Here is an 18,654-nt window from a genome sequence, read left to right on the forward strand (position 1 = left end):
TAGCTTTTAGAAGGTATTTTGAAATTTGGTTCTGGAATTTAAGAAAATTTGAAGCTAGAAATAGCTAACATTCTATTAATGGTAATAAATTCATCTATTACATAGACAAAAACCAAAGTACCCTGTTGTCAGGGTCCACATAGATCAAATAATATCAGTATGATAATTTGAGAATTTTTGTTTAATTAAATTTTCTCAGAGTCCTTTTCATAGTTAATTATTACTTCCTGTTTATAGTCAATATTTTATACATCAGAACAGCATAATCACAAATGTGTAGTAAAGGCTTAATGTATGATTCCCTTTTTATTCAAGTTTAGATTTAAGTAGCAAGCTATTAGTAAAATAAAGCAACATGTCCTTTTAAGAAGGAATATAAGAAAGTCAGTAAAGGAGATGGACCTCTGTTTAAGTGATCTGAAATACCACCTTATTGTAGAGTGGGCAGTTTACCATAAAACTGTCTTATGAACTTACTTTATTTTTTTAATTTTATTTTTTTAAATATAATTTATTATCAAATTGGTTTCCATACAACACCCAGTGCTCATCCCAACAAGTGCCTTCCTCCCTGCCCATCACCCACTTTCCCCTCTCCCTCAACCCCCATCTACCCCTAGTTTGTTCTCAGTTCTTAAGGGTCTCTTATGGTTGCCTTCCTCCCTCTGTAACTTTTTCTGTTAGAGGAACACCTTTTCATTTCAACTTTACATGTTGCTTAGCCAGTAGAAAAGGTCATTTGGAGTTAATGAATATATAAGTTTTCACTAAAACCTTTTAGAAGTTGCTAGAATTATCACAATGTACTGTACTATGCCCTTCTCATAACTTACATATACTTCAACTTTTGTCCCTTTTAGTACAAAACACTTGTTTCTGTGTTAAACCTGTCAGTGGACATTATTGCAGTGTTCAGTATCTGAAGCCTCATATAAATTGTATCCTCCTCTAAAAAAAAAATCAACAGGTTAAAATACCACTGGCATATTGTTCAGATTTCATCAGCTTTTTCATCATTGACGCTGGCATTTGTGCAAACAGTGAAATAAAGAGGCTGACATTTACGATTAGTGAACAAAAGGTATCAAATATCAAAAAATGTATGACTTAGAACACTTGATGTAATTTTCATCATGGTGTTATAGGTTAACAATTGAGGAATGTCATTCGTTGAGCATTTTTTTCTTTCTTTTTTTTTATGGATACATACCTGGAAGGATGCATCTGTCAAGGAGAAATGTTTATGAAGCACTAATTTTCTGACTTGCACTTAATTCCATGTTTTAAGCAGTGGAGGCTAACAGTGTGCTTTTCAGCATGCATAATAATTGCCTACAGAGTTTGTTGAAACACAGATTCTGAACCCCCCCACCCCCCACCCTAAGTTTGGGCTGGGGCCATCTTTCTAACGAGCTCTGAGATAATGCTGATGCTACAAATCTGAGGACCACATTTTGAGTTGCATTATGTTCTTATGTTGCATTGTGACAGTCATTCTAGAATTAGTAATTTAGAAAGCACTTGAAATTATTATATGGAGAAAATGTAAAATCAAAATAAAATGTTCCATATTGGATAACCCATTGCCATAGCATCTCAGCTAGTTAGGATTAAGAGTCCATAATTAAAGCATTAGTTATCAGCTAGATAACTAGTTAGGATATAGATAACACATATTAATCCTGATAATATATTACATGATTTTCTGGATATCATATAGTCACCCAAGTGAACTTATATTTTCATATCAAGACAGTTTCACAATTGTTTGTTTGTGTTCACTTTTCTCTTCTTCAGTTAGTGACGTGGAGATTTTTTTTTTTTAACGTTTATTTATTTTTGAGACAGAATATGAATGGGGGCGGGACAGAGAGAGAGGGAGACACAGAATGGGAAGCAGGCTCCAGGCTCTGAGCCATCAGCCCAGAGCCCGATGCGGGGCTCGAACTCACGGACCGCGAGATCATGACCTGAGCTGAAGTCGGACGCTCAACTGACTGGGCCACCCAGGCGCCCCAGTGACGTGGAGATTTAAAGAACATAGCTCTGGGGCACATAGGTGGCTCAGTTGGTTAAGTGTCCAACTTCAGCTCAGGTCGTGATCTCATGGTTCATGATTTCGAGCCCCTTTTTGGGCTCTGTGCTGACAGCTCAGAGCCTAGAGCCTGCTTCAGACTCTGTGTCTCCCCTCTCTCTCTCTCTCTGCCCTTCCCCCGCTTGAGAACATAGGTCTGTGTAACTGATAAATTTCCCCCAAAATGTGAGGCGGTTAAATAGATCATAAAGTTGTGAATTGTTAAGTCATGTGAGAATAGTAAAATAGCAGTTTGCTAATAAAACTTTGGAGACAGTTACCTGTGTACTGTTATAATAAAGAATCACAGAGTGGCACCTGGGTGGCTCAGTCAGTTAAGCATCCAACTTCGACTCAGGTGATCTCACAGTTTGTGAGTTCGAGCCCCATGTCGGGCTCTGTGCTCAGAGCCTAGAGCCTGCTTCTGATTCTGTGTCTCCCTCTCTCTTCCCCTCCCCAGCTTGTACTCCCTCTGTCTCTCAAAATAAATAAACATTAAAAAAATAAAAAAAATAATAATCACAGAGAGACTTTCATTCTCAGCATTTTTAATATTGTGACATATTTATGATATTTTAATTGTGAATGTTACTTTAGTCCTCTGCTCAGCAATACTTAACTTTTTAAAATGTTTTAAAGTTTTTAGAGGTTGGCATATAGTACTTAAAAGTAGTAAAACTATATATTTTCATAAAGTAGTCTGTAATTTAAACTTTTCAACAATTTGTATTAGTCTTTGCATTAATTTTCTCTGTTTTTATTTTGCTTTTCTTTGTATTAATATTGAAAGAAATTTCTCATTTTTTTTCTTTATGGCTTGGAAAGATTTTCTGAATTTCTTTAATAATTTTAGACATGTCTAGAGAGGTTTTTCTTTTTTTCTTTAAAGAAGTTTTAAAAAAATTTTTTTTAATGTTTATTTTTGAGAGAGAGAGAGAGCAAGCATGAGTGGGAGAGGGGCAGAGAGAGAGGGAGTCACAGAATCTGAAGCAGGCTCCAGGCTGTCAGTGCAAAGCCTGATGTGGGGCTCAAACCCACGATCCATGAGATCATAACCTGAGCCAGACTGAGCCATCCAGGCGCCCCTAAAGATGTTTTTCTATTCAGAGAATGTCAACATACAGTGAAAAATGCACAGCTCTTAAGTGTTCAGTCGGTGATATTTGATACCATCCCAAGCAAGATATAGAATGTGTCTGTTCCTCCAGAAAATTTCCTGTGCCCCTTTGCAGTTAATTTCTAGCCCCAACTTCCCACCTGGAAACCAACTTTTAATTTCTATCACTATAGATTTAGTTTTGCCTAAATTTGAATTTCATGTCAATGTAATCATATAGTATGCACCCTTTTGTTCTTGCCCAACGTAATGTTTTAGATTTTCATCTATGTTATTGAGTATATCATAGTTTTTTTTTTCTTTTTGAATAATACTCCCTTATGTATCGAAATAGTACCAATTATTGGTTCTCCTGTTGATAGACTTCATGGTTCCAGTTTTTGGCTAATATGCATAAGGCTGTGAGTATATTTTATAAGTCTTTTTGTGGGCATATGTTCTTATGTTTCATTTCTCTTAAGTAAATATCCAGAAGTGGAACTGCTTGACCACAGAATAGGTATATGTGTGTCTTTCTGAGAAATTGTCAAATAGTTCTCTGCCAGCAACATGTGAAAGTGCTAATTATTCCATAACCTCACCAACACTTAGTGTTATCAGTCTTCTTTATTTTAGCCATTCTATTAGGTGTTTAGTAGTATCTCATAATTTTAATGTATATTTTCCTGATAACTAATGAAAAAATTTGAGCACAAGTTCATGTGCACTTTAGTCTGTTTATCTATCTTCTTTTGAAAAGTGTCTAAGCTTTTTCTGCCTGATTTTTAAATAGTATGTCTTTTTATCATTTGTAGGATTTTTTTGTTGTTGTATATTCTAGATGCAAGTCTTCTGTTAGATATATATTTAGTGAGCATTTTTTTAAACCAGTCTGTGGCATGTCTGTTTTATTTATTTACTTTTAAAAGTTATTATTTATTTATTTATTTTTGAGAGAGAGAGGGCGTGAGTGAGTGAGGGGCAGAGAAAGAGGGAAAGAGGGAGAATCCCATGAGGGACAGAGAGAGAGGGAGAGAAAAAGAGAGAATCCCATGAGGGGCAGAGAGAGAGGGAGAAAATCCCATGTAGGCCCTGCACTGTCAGCATGGAGCCTAAAGCAGGGCTTGAGCTCACCCGAAACGGGGCTCGAGCTTACAAACCATGAAGTCATGACCCGAGCTGAATAGTCACCCAGGTGCCCCTATTTGTTGTTGTTGTTGTTGTTGTTGTTGTTGTTGTTGTTTTATATATAGAGAGAGAGCAAGTCAAGGAGAGGGGGCAAAGAGAGAGAGAGAGAGAGAGAGAGAGAGAGAGAGAATGTTAAGCAGGCTCCATGGTCAGCATGGAGCCCAGGGTCGGACTCAATCCCACGACCCTGATCATGACCTGAGCTGAAATTAAGAGCTGGATGCTCAGCCAACTGAGCTACCAAGGCACCCCTTGTCTATTTTCTTTTTTATTTCTTTTCTTTTTTTTTTATTTTTGAGAGAGAGAGTATGCACAGGGGAGGGGCAGAGGGAGACAGAGGATCCGAAGCGGGCTCTGTGCTGACAGCAGAGTGCCTGACGTAGGGCTCAAACTCATGAACTGTGAGATCATGACCTGAGCCAAAGTCGAATGCTTAACCAACTGAGCCACCCAGGTGCACTCCCCCCACCATCTTTTTTTTTTTTTTACATTTTTCTAACTTAAATTTTAGTTCGGCTTTGTCTACTTTCTTAATGGTGTCTTTGCTGAGCAGGAAGTTTTAAAATTTGATGAAGTTCAATTTATCCATTTTGCATCATTATTGTTTTTTCTTTTTGTTTTCTGTCAAAGTACTCTTTCCCTACCCCAAGGGGTAAAAATATTCTTATGTATTTCCTTCTAGAGGCTTTATGGTTCTGTGTTTTACATTTATGTCTGTGATATCATTCATCTTGCTTTAATTCTTCTGTATGGAATGAGATAGAGATTGAAGTTAATTTTTTCCACATGGCATCCAGTTGTTTGAGTTTAATTTATTGAACTACCTTGGCACCTTTGCTGAAAATCAATTGAATATATATATATATATATATATATATATATATATATATATATATACACACACACACACATATATATTGAATATATCATACATATCAATTGAATATATATTGAATATATATATATATATATTTAGCACCTTAAATGACATACTTATCTTCTTGCTAATAATTACCATTTTTAAATTGTACTCTGTATCATGGAATAAAATTTACTGCATTCTCATACCACAAAGATTAGACCTAAAAGCCTCAGATGGTGACTTGCTAATTTAAAATAGCAGTGAGGAAAAATACTGAGTTAGTAAGAAATTGAATTATGCTTTGACTATCATATCATAGACCTGATATAAGACTCAATAAAATTTAGTGGTAGCTTTTAGTTTTGGGTAGCCAGGAACTAATTCTTGATTTTGTAGGGCTTTCTTGGTAAGGCTTCTTGCACAAATCTTCACACAGTGGTAGAGGAATAGGTCAGCTAGAGAACTTTTAATTGTAACAAACGTTGTTTTGGGTTTTGGATATTACTTAAATAGCCTAACTGTAGGGACTGCCTAAACCTCAGTATGGGAATGACTTTTATGAACATTATTTGGTAAATCATGGCCATAAAAAGATAAAACAGTAAAGCTTTAGTTTTCCTTTCTTTAGTCATTATATTAATGAACTTAAACATTTAAATGTTGATAACTGTTAGATTTGGTATAGGAAGAGAAATAGTTTGCCAGTGGGAAAATGGAAGCCTCATTCTCTGTTTGCCCTATAATCTTTCTCTCAGCGTGCATGATGTTTTTCTGTGTAACCAGATATCACAATAGCTTTTGCTCTGCTAGTGAGGATCATCAGCAGTGTGAAAAAGTTCAGCATGAAAACAAATTCACTGTCAAAACCACTAGTCTACATTATGATTAAAATACTTTGTGAATTCTGGATTGAGGATTGAAGTCACTTTACTTCATTTTACTTGCCACAATTCATTGAGTGACTTTGGCCTTAGCAACTTGGGTAATACATGACATTGTACCTATAAATTTTTTGTGTTTCACTGTCTCTAGTCAGTGAAAGAATTTAAGTGACTGTGCCATTATTAATTGACAAGTATGTCAAACTAACCATATTAATGTCATGAAATGTAAATCTGGTGACTTGCCTGTTTTATTATAAACATTTTGAAGAAAAAGAATAAGTATCAAAGGGGAAAAACTAGTCTACTAGTTCAAAGGTAATTACTAAGGTAACTTTTAAAATTAAAATATGTTTTGTAATGTATTTGATAAAGCATTCAGAGTAATTGCTGGTGGAAAATTCTGGTTGAAAACTATCAAGTGGTTCTTTGTTTACTTGAGAATGAAAAAAATTACATATTTGAGTATCTGCTACTGTTATCCCCACATTATTTAAGTGACCTGTCTCTACATCTATATAAACTTTCCTCACTTATTTGTTGAAAGGCTACTGAACTGCAAATGACATATTGATTCTTTCAGAACTGATAGATAAAGAGAAGGGAGAACCACGAAGAATGTAGGGAAAAAGAGGAGATAATGTAAGTATCCAGTAAGCCAAATTTATATTTGCATTTGAGAATTGATGAATTGGCATAAAACTTTCTTTTTTGACCAAATACTTTAAAGAAATTACTGCATATTGAAACCTTTTTAAACATTTCTTAGATTTAGAAAACACAAGTGAGAAAGATTTACTAATGAATTCATTTACATTCAAATGTTTTAGTGAGTTCTTTAAAGCTGTTTCTTACCAATCTGCCCTAGAATAACCGTTTTTCAATAAAAGTTTATGTTTGGAGATTTATAACTTTAAAATCTTTAGGGCTGAGCTGGAAGATGCAAGATATTTATTTTCAACTATGATTGTATAATCATAAGATTTCATAAGAAAAAGCTAGTAGTTCATTTGCAGTGATCTCCATGGCCAAGCATATTGTATAAGGAAAGCTTCAGACTCTGCATAGTTTGTGCCGTCAGGTCCTGCTTATCTGCACGTACCTATTTCTGTTTGTGTTAGTCATCCTCTCTAGGTAAATTGTCCATGAGACCAGTGATTCCATCAGCAAATTATCCAGAAAATGCTGTCTTTGCATGTTGTGACAGATCATGTCACTGGTGAATTTATAGCTACTCCAGTGGTCTAATTAACCTGGCAGTTGTCTCCTGTGCCCAACACTGTTGTCTCGTTGCCTTGGCATCTTAGTTTTCATCTTCCCATTACCTTCTTTCTTAACTGAAACTTAGATTTACAAGTTTGTTTTGTTTTGTTTTGGTTTTTTCTTTTTACCTACTCACGTCACCCTCTTTACTCATCACCCCCCTCTTATTTTTGATTGGCAGTATCATCCAGATAAACAAAGTGCAGATGTGCCAGCAGGAACAGTGGAGGAATGTATACAGAAGTTCATCGAAATTGATCAGGCATGGAAAATTCTAGGGAATGAAGAGACAAAAAAAGAGTATGACCTGCAGCGGCAGGGTAGGTATTTGTGCTGAGGGGCCACAGCACACTGACGCCCTGAGGCATAATCCACGGCTATTCCTGGGGAGCCATCTCCAGCATTTGGCGGAGTTATTGCCTTCTTTACTCCTACCCCACCATCATGATTTTCAATTAAGTCCTACTCTTAGTAGTGATGAATCACGATTTTCAATTATGTCCTACTCTTAGTAGTGATGACTGTGTATCCATTGAGAAATTAACAAGACTACTACGGGATGTGGCTTCTTATGAAGCCACGAAAGCTACTTCCCTAACTAATGAAAAGTGCCTAATTTTACATTTCTAATTAATAGGTTTTCTATGTTTAATAACTTCTTTTTATTATATTTAATTATGTACTGATTACAGTTTTAACTGTAGTACTTTTAACAATGTATACTGTATAAATGACAGCCTAAAGAAAGGTACTATATGGGATAACATCATAAAGCACTCTGCTGTCTTTGAGTTTGTTTTAGGCTAGTTTCATGATTGTCTCCTGGATAAACTATTCTTTATAAGATTGCTACAAATGGCATTTTAGGAATGCACACTTCCTAAGCAGTTGTAAGTCATTTCTTTTATGCATTTTAGAAAATAGCTTCCTAAAACAGTGACAAGCTCTTGTGAGAAAGAAAGGGAGAAATGTAGGTCAGGTTTGTCACACATAGACTGCAGTTACACGAAGTGATAGGCTGTCTTTCTGCACTGGCCTTGGGATAGGAGCCCCTCAGTCTTCTATTTGAACCTTCAATATGCACCCTGCATGCTAATGGGAGGAGTCAATAATCAGTTACAGCCTGTGGGGAAAACACTCAATTGCACTCTGCAATAGCGCACCAGGTTCAGCATTGACTCATATGTGTTGATAAAAGCTGAGTCTCTGTAGTTGCTTATTGAATGCCCCCCACCCCCCACCATGCCCTACACTGGCACATCATCAATCCTAACAAAATGATTTTAAGGCTTCTACTACTAAAGTTATGAAGATTTGATTTGAGAGACTAGGCTTACTTCTCTAAAGCACAGCATTATAGGATGAAGCCAATGATATATATGGAATATCCATATTTATTTTCAGAGGGAATTGTACTGATAAAATTAAGTATTACTCCCAGGCAGTGTTTGATACTTTTGTGTGTAAAGACTCCACGAGCTATTAGTTTATATCTTGGCGTGTTTAATAGTGACTTTCATCATACTCTTCAGCTCTAAGGCCCTTCTGCTTCAGTTCTAAGGCCCTTTTGAGCTTACTTTTTAAAAATATTAAGAAACTGATGAGTATAATTTGCAGTGAATTTGGACTTATTTTTAATATGGCTTGAATATTGGGTCTTCTATTTGGTGCATATACAAGCATCTTTCAGATGCTGTATTTCTTTTGTAAATGTGTTTTACCTCTGGCAGAAGAATGTAGAGGTGGTTCCATTTGAGGGTGAATTCTATTTATAGGTTTTTAACCTTGGTTCACGTGAATTTCTGTGAAAAGTACCGAAACATACACAGGATTGTGTTGTGTGTGAGAAGTTACGTCTGTGCTTTTGCACATCTTTACCAGTCTTTCCTTTGTAAGTGTATTTGTTTCGAATAGGGATAATCCACGCAACTGTATTTTGAGAGGTGTAGAATATGAGCTGTCTCTGTTGCTCTGCATTTTCCCACTCCGCGGCCTTTTACTGTTAAGAACCTGTCAGTAAAACTGAGTGGGAGCCCGCTGGCTAAAGAGAAAAAAGGCAGGGAGAGATCAGGGATAAAAAATGAATCTCTCTTGGTGAGGAATAGGGTGTCAGTAGACCCAAATAGAGAGAAATAGGAAACAGGGTTAAAAGTGAGCAATGGAATTACATGAAGGAAAGTTTTAAAAAATGTTGTAAGAACAAATAATCAACATCTTCACGCCTTTCTCATTGCCTTTGAGAAGTCCTTGGAAATGTGGATTTCTTTTGAGCTTTGAATCCTTGGTTTTAAGGTTTTTTTAAGGGAAGGTAACGGCAGCCTATTGCATCACAGGGGACTATCAAAGGTCACTGATAGCCACAACATTTAGACAAAACAAATACAGGGAGAGTTGGGCCTGATTCATGATATGGATAAATAGGCCCACCTTCTGCTTGGAATTTATATAATATCCAGTTTGCTTTGCAGGTTTTTTCAAGCACATCCTAGGAGTACAGTAGAGGTGCAACTTTTTATGACATTTTAATATGTCAAATCTAAGTGCTAAGTATTTCCTTCATTACCAGTGGCTCCAAATAGTGATAATGCTTTATTTCAGTTTTAAATTGACATTGGATTGCTGTTTAGATAAGTAGAAGTCTCTTATCCAAATATAACTTGCTGTTTTTAAGCCTTTCATATGAGAGCTATTTTTAAGAATTTTGTAATAAAACAAGTTTCATATTGTCATTTCTCTTGAATGCTGGCATTAATTTTTCCTTCTTGACCCATCTTCAGTAATTGGCTCCTCAAAAGAAGGAAATGAACTTGAACTTCTAACAGTGAGGATTTAGATTTGATAGAAGGAAAACCTTTGAGAGTGATAATTTGTTAAAGACCAGGATAGGTTACCAAGAGAGAGAGAATTTGTTATAACCAGGTCAAAGCACTCTTTTTTTCTGGGTCACCCCCTGGGGACATAGAAATAGCTTTGTTACACAGAACTCTTTTTTGTATGTGTTGATAATTCATTATAGAACTTTCTTTTCATAGGGTGTGCTTTAAATATATTTGTTTCCTACCTTCCATGAACTTGGAGTATAAAATAAATTTGAGCTCTGTAATACTTGGGAAGGAGGTAGGAGATATTTTATTGGCTGATGTGGAATGCTTTCTCATATTTCACAGCTCAAAGTTGGTGCTCTGGTGTAAGGAGAGCCTCATCAATATTGCCCATAACCATTTATTTCTGTAAAAGATCATTTACATGGGCCCTTGGTGTCTGTATTTCTTTGCTTCACAAAAGATATTATCAGATGAGTTCTAATAAAAAAAAAAGTCTAGCTATGTAAAGTACATACATTTTTTTCTTCCTCATTTCCACTATCTATTCTTATTTGATAGTTCTAGGGCAATGTTGGCCAGGCTGAAGAAAAGCAAATCTAAAAAAGGATGAATAATATTCAGTTCCCAGATATTTAACATTTTGAAAGCAGTGTTAACTAGTGAATTTAATCAATTAGTTCCAGTTGGCAATTTACCTTATTGTTTCTAAGGATGCTTCCAAAGACTTGCTTCCCATGTTCCCTTGAAAGGCATGTAGTTATTCAAGATTAGGCTTCAGACAACCATATGAGCACTTTGGAAAATCTTTTCAGGATCTGTAAAATGTTTATATGAATAATATCTTTGAATAGATTTTGGTGCCTTTATAAATCTTATGGGGAGTTTTCTGATATATTAAACACATTAAAAAACACATCAGAAGTATATCATGGGAAAATAATAGGAATTGTGATTCAGTTGCTTTGTAATGTGACAGTCACACAGATCTCTAATAATGTCTCAGTGGCTGTACAGAGTGACATGGCTAATGAGGTAGGTTGACTTCTTTGTGACCTGAAGTGGAACAAACCTTCAAAATGGTTTCAGTCAAATTAATAAAAATAAACCTCCAAATGAAGTCAGTCAAATTAAATGTTTAAAAAAAAAAAAAGTTCATTGTGTTTGGGATCCTTCCTTGGTGGTATATTATTTTATATTAAGATGTATCTTGGTGTTCTGTTAGTAAATTATTTTGATAAGGTGGAGTCTTCATGTTATACAATTGGCCAAGTACCTGGATACCCAAAATAGCCTGGCTCAGAAGGAGATTAGGCCAGACATTGTAAAGTCAGTGTGTCTTTACTCAAAGCTAATCAGCTACTCTCCCCTAGCTAGATACAAAAGGTCACTTCTGGTGTTGTATTTTACAATTTACCTTGTCCCTTTTATTAGGATAAATATTTGAGAATGGAAGATTAGGAAATAAATTCTGAGCCAAATATGGAAAATATCTAAACACCACCAACATTTATGTATCAACTTGTAATTTCTTAGTAAGAGCCCCAAATATGGACCTTCCTGAAAGCAAGTTAATGCTAAAGACTGATTAACTCCATAAGAGTGGAAATAACGCTTTTAAATGTAGATAATACGAATCTGAGTTACAAATAATGACTTAAGGCCAGGAGATATTTGTGTAGATTATGTGCTAAAACTGACCCTTACAAAATACTTGTATTAGTCAAGTTAGAGTTTCCATCTGTGGTCATATCAGTATTTCCATTTGATTTTAGGAATTTGAAAATTGGCTGTAAAAATGTGCTTCAGGTAAAATTTGAACATAAGCATCAGGGGGCATGTTTTGTTTTGTTTTGTTTTGTTTTGTTTTGTTTTGTTTTGTTTTGTTTGGGTGACTGTTTCTGGGAAAAGTATGTGAAATGATGCAGAAAATCCATCTGGACAGTTAGGGACTGGCACTTTCTTCAGATGGAGAAAAGAGTATAGACAAAACTTTTTGTGAGGGTCCTGCTCCATCTTATTTGTCATAAGAAGGTGACTACTCATGTTATCTGTTACTTTTACTTGAATGCAAATAACTTTTTTGCAATAAAAATTTATTTTAAGATCCTTTCTCAATGGTTTTAAATAAAAATTTGACTAGTTTGAAAGAATGAATGTTATGGGAACCTATGGGCAAGACTACACTTATAATTCTGGTATAATTGGACATAATTAGGAGTTCTGATTTAATAATAGAGAAAATGTAAGATTTTAGGAAATTTGTGCCTCCCATTTTAACTTCACTCTCAATTTCTACTTCGGTACTTGATCCAGTTGAAATCAATGAGTGTTTTTTTTGTTTTTTGTTTTTTTTAACTGTTTACTAATTTTCGAGAGGGGGGCGGTGCGTGGAGAGAGAGGGAGACACAGAAGCCAAAGCAGGCTCCAGGCTCCAAGCTGTTAGCAAAGAGCCCGATGCGGGGCTCGAACTCATAAACCGTGAGATCATGACCTGAGCTGAAGTCGGACGCTCAACCGAGCCCCTCAGGTGCCCCAAAATCAATGAATCTTGACCCAAAATAGGGTTACCTTTCTCAGTGCTTATTTTTTTCTTTCAGACTTGAAACTTTTGTTTCATATTACACTCTGATTACTTCTACTTTGCTCAATATACAACCAATGAATTAGAAATGAGTTTTGACATTCCTGTAATTTTTTTTTTTTCTGTGTGATCTTTTTATTCTCACAGCTACCATGGTAGTCCATACCCAGAGTAGAACACATACCCATATTATTTCCATAGCTGCTAATTGGCCTTCTACAGAGGTTCACATTTTGATTGGTCTAGCTTTCTTTATTCTCACTCCTCTGTTTAAGAACTTTTATAACCACCCTCTCCCCAACCCAACATTTTCCCATTCAGCTAGAATTTAAATGGAACAGAAGCTTTGAAGTTTGTTCCTAATTACTTTTTCAGCCTTGTCACCAATCACAAACCTAATGTGAATCTTCTTCCCTGGTTCATTTAGGGGCTCTCAAACACATATGCTTATGCTGTTTGTCATGACTCAGAACACCCTCCCATTCTGATTCTTCCCAGTTTTTTTTGTTCAAGTTTGAACTCAAGATCATCAATCCACCTCCCACCTCCCAAAGAAAGCTTTCCCTGACATTCTAATCTGCCATCATTTCTAATCTCTGAATCTAATGTACAAATTAATTATTTTGCACTTTTTCTCTGTGACTCCTTTCAGTTTTGTTTGATACTTCGGAAGGACAATAATTGTGTGGACCATGGCTTTGATAATAATGGGCTGATAATAATGGGCTGATTTTAATGGGACTGACAATAGCAAAGTACATCAAACTTCTTAACACTTACAAATCCACACAAGGTCAAGAGTTGCTACCTTCCTACACTGTGGTACTTGAGGCTTTCCCCCACTCATAATGGATTACTCTTTAGTCATTTTCTTATGGTCTGTTATGAACAGGTCACCACAAGCATTATGAGATAACAATTAAAAGAGCTACTGTTTATTGAGCACTAGATCTATGGTAATTGTCTTTCAATCATTGTTTAACAGCCTCTTAAGGAAGATATTAATACCTGCTTTCCAGAGAAAGAGTCTGAGGTTCAGAGGGGTTAAGTAATTTGACTAAGGTCACATGGCTAGTAATTGATAGAGGGGAAATTCAAAAGTCATTCTCTGACTTTTAATCATTGTGCTGGGCTGTCAAGTTTTGAATAGGTGTGTACAACCTACTATTTTTAGTTCCAGATAATCAGGAGTGAGTTCCTATTTGAGGGTCAGAACGAGAGGCCAGGCTTACTTGTAATGCTGTTCTACCTGCTGTGTACCGAAACGTGAAATTCAGTTTCCGGTCTTCATTTGGTATCTGTCATGAGCACTGGGTTGACACTCAGTTTATAAAAGCCCCACAGTTCTCCAAGTCCATAATTAAACTCCAAGTTTTTAATTTTTCTTTGATATGGAAAGCCTTGCAAGTGACTCTTTAATTTCATCTGGGAAAGGATTATAGAGCTTTCTGATTTAATGAACAGGTTTCAAATTAAATGTTGCCTGATTCTGAATCTCTTTTATCAAGGTAGAGACTGTTCTAAGAACAGAGACTGTTAAGGACAAGGAAACTGATTTCCTTCCAGTTAGTTCCTATATGAAAATTTTAATTATGTATAGTGAAGTGATTTTTAAGAATGAGGTGATTGTTTAAAATTAAATTACTTGGTTTTAAAACAGCAAGATGCTAAGAGAAAAACACTGCTCTTAGCTTTTAACACACAGATGACTTAAAGCTTTAAGTGTGAAATTAAGTATTTTAAGACATAAAAATAAATACAGTAGACTAATTGCTAAATGAGAGCATTCTGGGGACTTGATCGCTTGGGTAAGTTACGACATTGCTACACATGAATAGTAGGGACTGAACTGCGGATGGACTAGATCTTTTGGCCAATATTGGGTTGAATGAGACTTGTGATATCTCAGCCATAATGAATAAAGTTAAATTCCTCTCCACCATAGCTTTTTGTTGCTGTTATTTATTTTTACTTATTTATTTGAATTGTAGCTTTAGTTAGAAAAGGTTTCCTGGGATTAGGAAATGTAATTATTAGGCAGCAAAGAGTTGTTTTAGAAATTTTACTATCATTAGGAGGAAGCTTTAAAAGACTGGAATGCCATTGTCTTGTAAGAAGTAAGAAATATTTATTGATTCCCAAATGGAGCTGAAAAAAACCTTTCCTCTTTTAGAAAGTTGTGAATGACCCAGCGAGAGCTCTAGTAAGCTTTACTGAACCAAGCTGCTAATAGTTATTTAATGTTATTCTTCAGTGTGAAAGAATCTCCCTAGATTTTCCTTTTAATCTCTTTGAATTGCAGGCTCATAAACCTCTCTGATGAGTCCTGCCAGTGTTTTCTCAGATCCCACTGTTGAGACAATGGAACCACAGAATTCTTTCACCTCTTGTTGTCAGACAAATCCAATAGAACACAAGGTCATAAGGGCCTATACTTCTAAAGGTTGAAAGATTCTTTTCCAAGTAACCACATAAATTATTTGATTTTATCATTATATTCCTCAGGAATCTCTCTTTATAATTCATTGCTTTCTGTATGTACATAAATTCGGATCTTTTTCTTGTCTCCATATTTGGCTAAGCTGTGGGTACTGCACAGGGTGTGAGCAGGCCTACATACCTTAGGAAAAGCTAAGCCCGTTTCCTTCAAAGAATTAGGAATCATGTAGTGTAACTGGACTTAAGATAGAGTACCCAAAATGCCAGGCATTGCGTTTTCCTTCCAAATGGCTGGGTTTGCTTGTTTTTATTACCATTCTGTGGCTAAGATTCCAGATTTAAATCTTGGATCTATTCCTTTAATTAAATCACTTTCTAAGTCAGTTTATGTTTTGTCAACATTTTTAGTAGTGTCATGTTAACAGGAAAATTTTAAGATAGGATTTACATTTTCAGATACCTATTGAAATATTGTAATGAGAAAAAATATTTATAATATGTAATAGTTAAAAGGAACTTATCTATTTTGCAGATGCCATGCCTGATTAGTAGACAATTATCAAAGCTAATTACAAGGTTCCTGTGAGTTACTTTACAGGCTAGGGAGGAATTAAGTTTTCTAATTATAACTACAATGGTGGACAAGCAGAGATCATTGTTTAGAAAGAAAAAAAAACAACATTGATTTGTTTGTGCTCCTTCCTTGTAATCGTAGTTAGTAGGGGGGAGGTTGCTGTTGCCTCACTCCCTGGACACCTGCCTCTCAACAAAGGATCGTGGTCACCTCCCCACCCCCTACATTTAGATTCACCTTTTTCTTGTATGTACCCCCTCAGCTCATTATACAATTCTCCGGGGATCCAATCTCCCTGAGTTAATCACCCCCAGCCTTTTTAAGAAGTTGTTAGATTACCATCTTTTCAAGGAACACACACTTTCTTATGAGGCTTTTAACTTCTTTCCCCTAACTTTTGTTTCCTTATTTCTATTAAAAAGTATAGCTATTGGAGGCTTAACACACTACCTTTAAAACTTTTTGTTGAACTATACATACAGAGAAGTGCACCAGTCCTAAGTGTCCAGCTTGATGGATTTTCACAGTAAACGCATCCAACTAACCAGCACCCAGAAGGCCCTGCAACTCCTTCTAGTCCCTACTCTCCCCCCACACCTAACACCACAGTGTCACCCAACAACAGAGTAGTTTTGCCTGTTATATTTCAGAAAATGGGGAATCGCCTGGTGTGTTCTCTTTTGTGTCAGATACGACTTTTAAAATCAGATTTCCCACAAAAACTTGGACAGTGTCCACATAATATTGAATAATCAGATTAAACATATAAATTTTTAGATCAGCCACAGAACATGAAAATATTTTTTAGTATACTTTTAACTCTGACTTGGGAAAGTACTCTTTGCATTCTATTTCCCTCTTGTGAGATATCATCTAAGTTGACCTTTCAACTTAAAATAGGTAGCTAAAGTTACTGTACATTAAGAAGAAAAAAATAACAAAAAGGTAAAAGCCACTGTTTTTGAGTAGGTGGAACAATAGAGTTCCATATGAAATAATAACTAGGTAAGAATAACAATAGCTTCCTAATAGAGAAGCAGAAAAATATGAAGCTGACTTCCTCAGCAGTTATCTTTTCCAGTTATTTTTCACTTATTATTTTAAAATAGAAAATAGCATAATGGATATATAGGAATGAGTTGTCTTTTTCTATAATTGCTGTACTGCAGGTGTCCAAGATAGGTTGGATTAAAAAGGCTTATTCATCTTATCAACTCTGCCTTGTCTGATTTGCTTTGATTTCAGAATTACTTAAGATCTAATAAGATACCCTGGAATATAGGCAGCTTGATTGTAAATTATTTACATATGTTTTTCCCCTAATTATAATCTGTTAAGTGCCGATTACCCCCACTCCTCAAATCTAAAACAATGTTTCATTTCCCCATTCAAGCAAACTACCTTAGTCATTCTTTGTAAGGAAGTGAAACATGTGATTAAGATTTTTTTTTCTCTATCCATGGGACTTCCAGGGAAAAGTTTTTAAAAATTAAAATACCGAATAGCCTACAGCAAGTGTACCTTATGTAGAATGTGGAAATTGTTTTGTTCAGAAATCACTTCGCATACTGATACAGTGTGCATATGCTATTCAGTGGGCCCCCGACATGGAGGGGCTACACCTGGCCACTGGGCAATGTCTGTATCTTTGGATTTTAGGGCCACTTTAATAGACTGTTGGTACCCAGTAAATATGAAGTGATGTAATATTTGACATACTTAACAGAAAACAATAGTGAGTTCAAAATATTGTAAAATTTTTTCATCTATTTTAAAATTGTGTAACTCACCAATAAATTTGAACAGGCAGTTATTAAATATAATTAAATTGTAGGCATTCTCACATGGAACAAAGGAAAGCAGTCTCAGCAAGTGAACAAGAGACTAGTGAGACAGCTAAAGAAAATTTCATTGGGGTGAGGGGTGGATTTTAGAAGTTTCTTTTAAGCACTGACTTCTAGAAGAACAATACAAGCATACGTGAAGTATAACATGCCTTTAAAACCAAAGACAAATGCTTATCTATAGTGGCTTCCATTGTCCCAGAGTATACTTGTTTTAAGCAAGGGCGCATGTATGCTTTTACCACCTAGACCATACTTTTACTAAATTTGGTTGGAATTTCAGGCGTCTTTGGACCTTCCACCTGTAGGGAAAACTTAAGCCTAGGAAGTAGCAATAGAACATCAACACAATACAGTTGTATTATATGGTTATTGAAATCTTTTATTAAAGTATTGTCTTTAAGTTTCCTACGACTCTGTTGAAAGCAATTAAAATCAGATGACAGGGGCGCCTGGGTGGCGCAGTCGGTTAAGCGTCCGACTTCAGCCAGGTCACGATCTCGCGGTCCGTGAGTTCGAGCCCCGCGTCGGGCTCTGGGCTGATGGCTCAGAGCCTGGAGCCTGTTTCTGATTCTGTGTCTCCCTCTCTCTCTGCCCCTCGCCCGTTCATGCTCTGTCTCTCTCTGTCCCAAAAATAAATAAACGTTGAAAATATCAGAAATTAAAAAAAAAAAAAATCAGATGACAAACAGCCCCCTACATTTGGTTAGAGCTTTATTCTTTTTTTTTTTCTTTTAAGTAAGCTCCATGTCCAGTGCAGAGCCCAACGTGGGGCTTGAACTCACGACCCTGAGATCAAGACCTGAGCTGAGATCAAGAGTTGGATGCTTAACCAACTGAGCCACCCAGGCGCCCCTAGAGCTTTATTCTTTAAAGCACTTTTAGCCTGATTTCATTTGATTAGAACAACACCCTGGTGTTGGTCTACTCTGACTGCCATAAGCAAATTCCATAGACTGGGTGGCTTAAATAACAGAAATTTATGTGTCATAGTTCTGGAGGCTGCAATTCCAAGATCAGGGTGCCA

The 18,654-nt window shown here is 36.0% G+C and overlaps 1 protein-coding gene and 1 long non-coding RNA gene across 4 annotated transcripts in view; one reads left to right on the top strand and one right to left on the bottom strand.

Moving 5' to 3' along the window:
* Positions 1-18,654, top strand: part of DNAJC24 (DnaJ heat shock protein family (Hsp40) member C24) — a 58,538-nt gene that overhangs the window by 32,822 nt on the left and 7,062 nt on the right. For all 3 annotated transcript variants that reach the window (XM_006937171.4, XM_006937172.4, XM_003993126.5), the window contains exon 3: positions 7,546-7,684. In XM_006937171.4, coding sequence (XP_006937233.1) covers positions 7,546-7,684 — 139 coding nt within the window. The remainder of the gene's footprint in view (positions 1-7,545; positions 7,685-18,654) is intronic.
* LOC109492076 lies at positions 10,476-16,557 on the bottom strand. The gene is made up of 2 exons (XR_002145796.3): positions 10,885-16,557; positions 10,476-10,785 (listed from the first exon to the last, which is right to left on the bottom strand). It is a non-coding gene; the product is annotated as an uncharacterized LOC109492076 (long non-coding RNA).

This window comes from Felis catus, chromosome D1, assembly GCF_018350175.1.
Source record: "Felis catus isolate Fca126 chromosome D1, F.catus_Fca126_mat1.0, whole genome shotgun sequence".
In the NCBI taxonomy this organism is placed as follows: Eukaryota; Metazoa; Chordata; class Mammalia; order Carnivora; family Felidae; genus Felis; species Felis catus.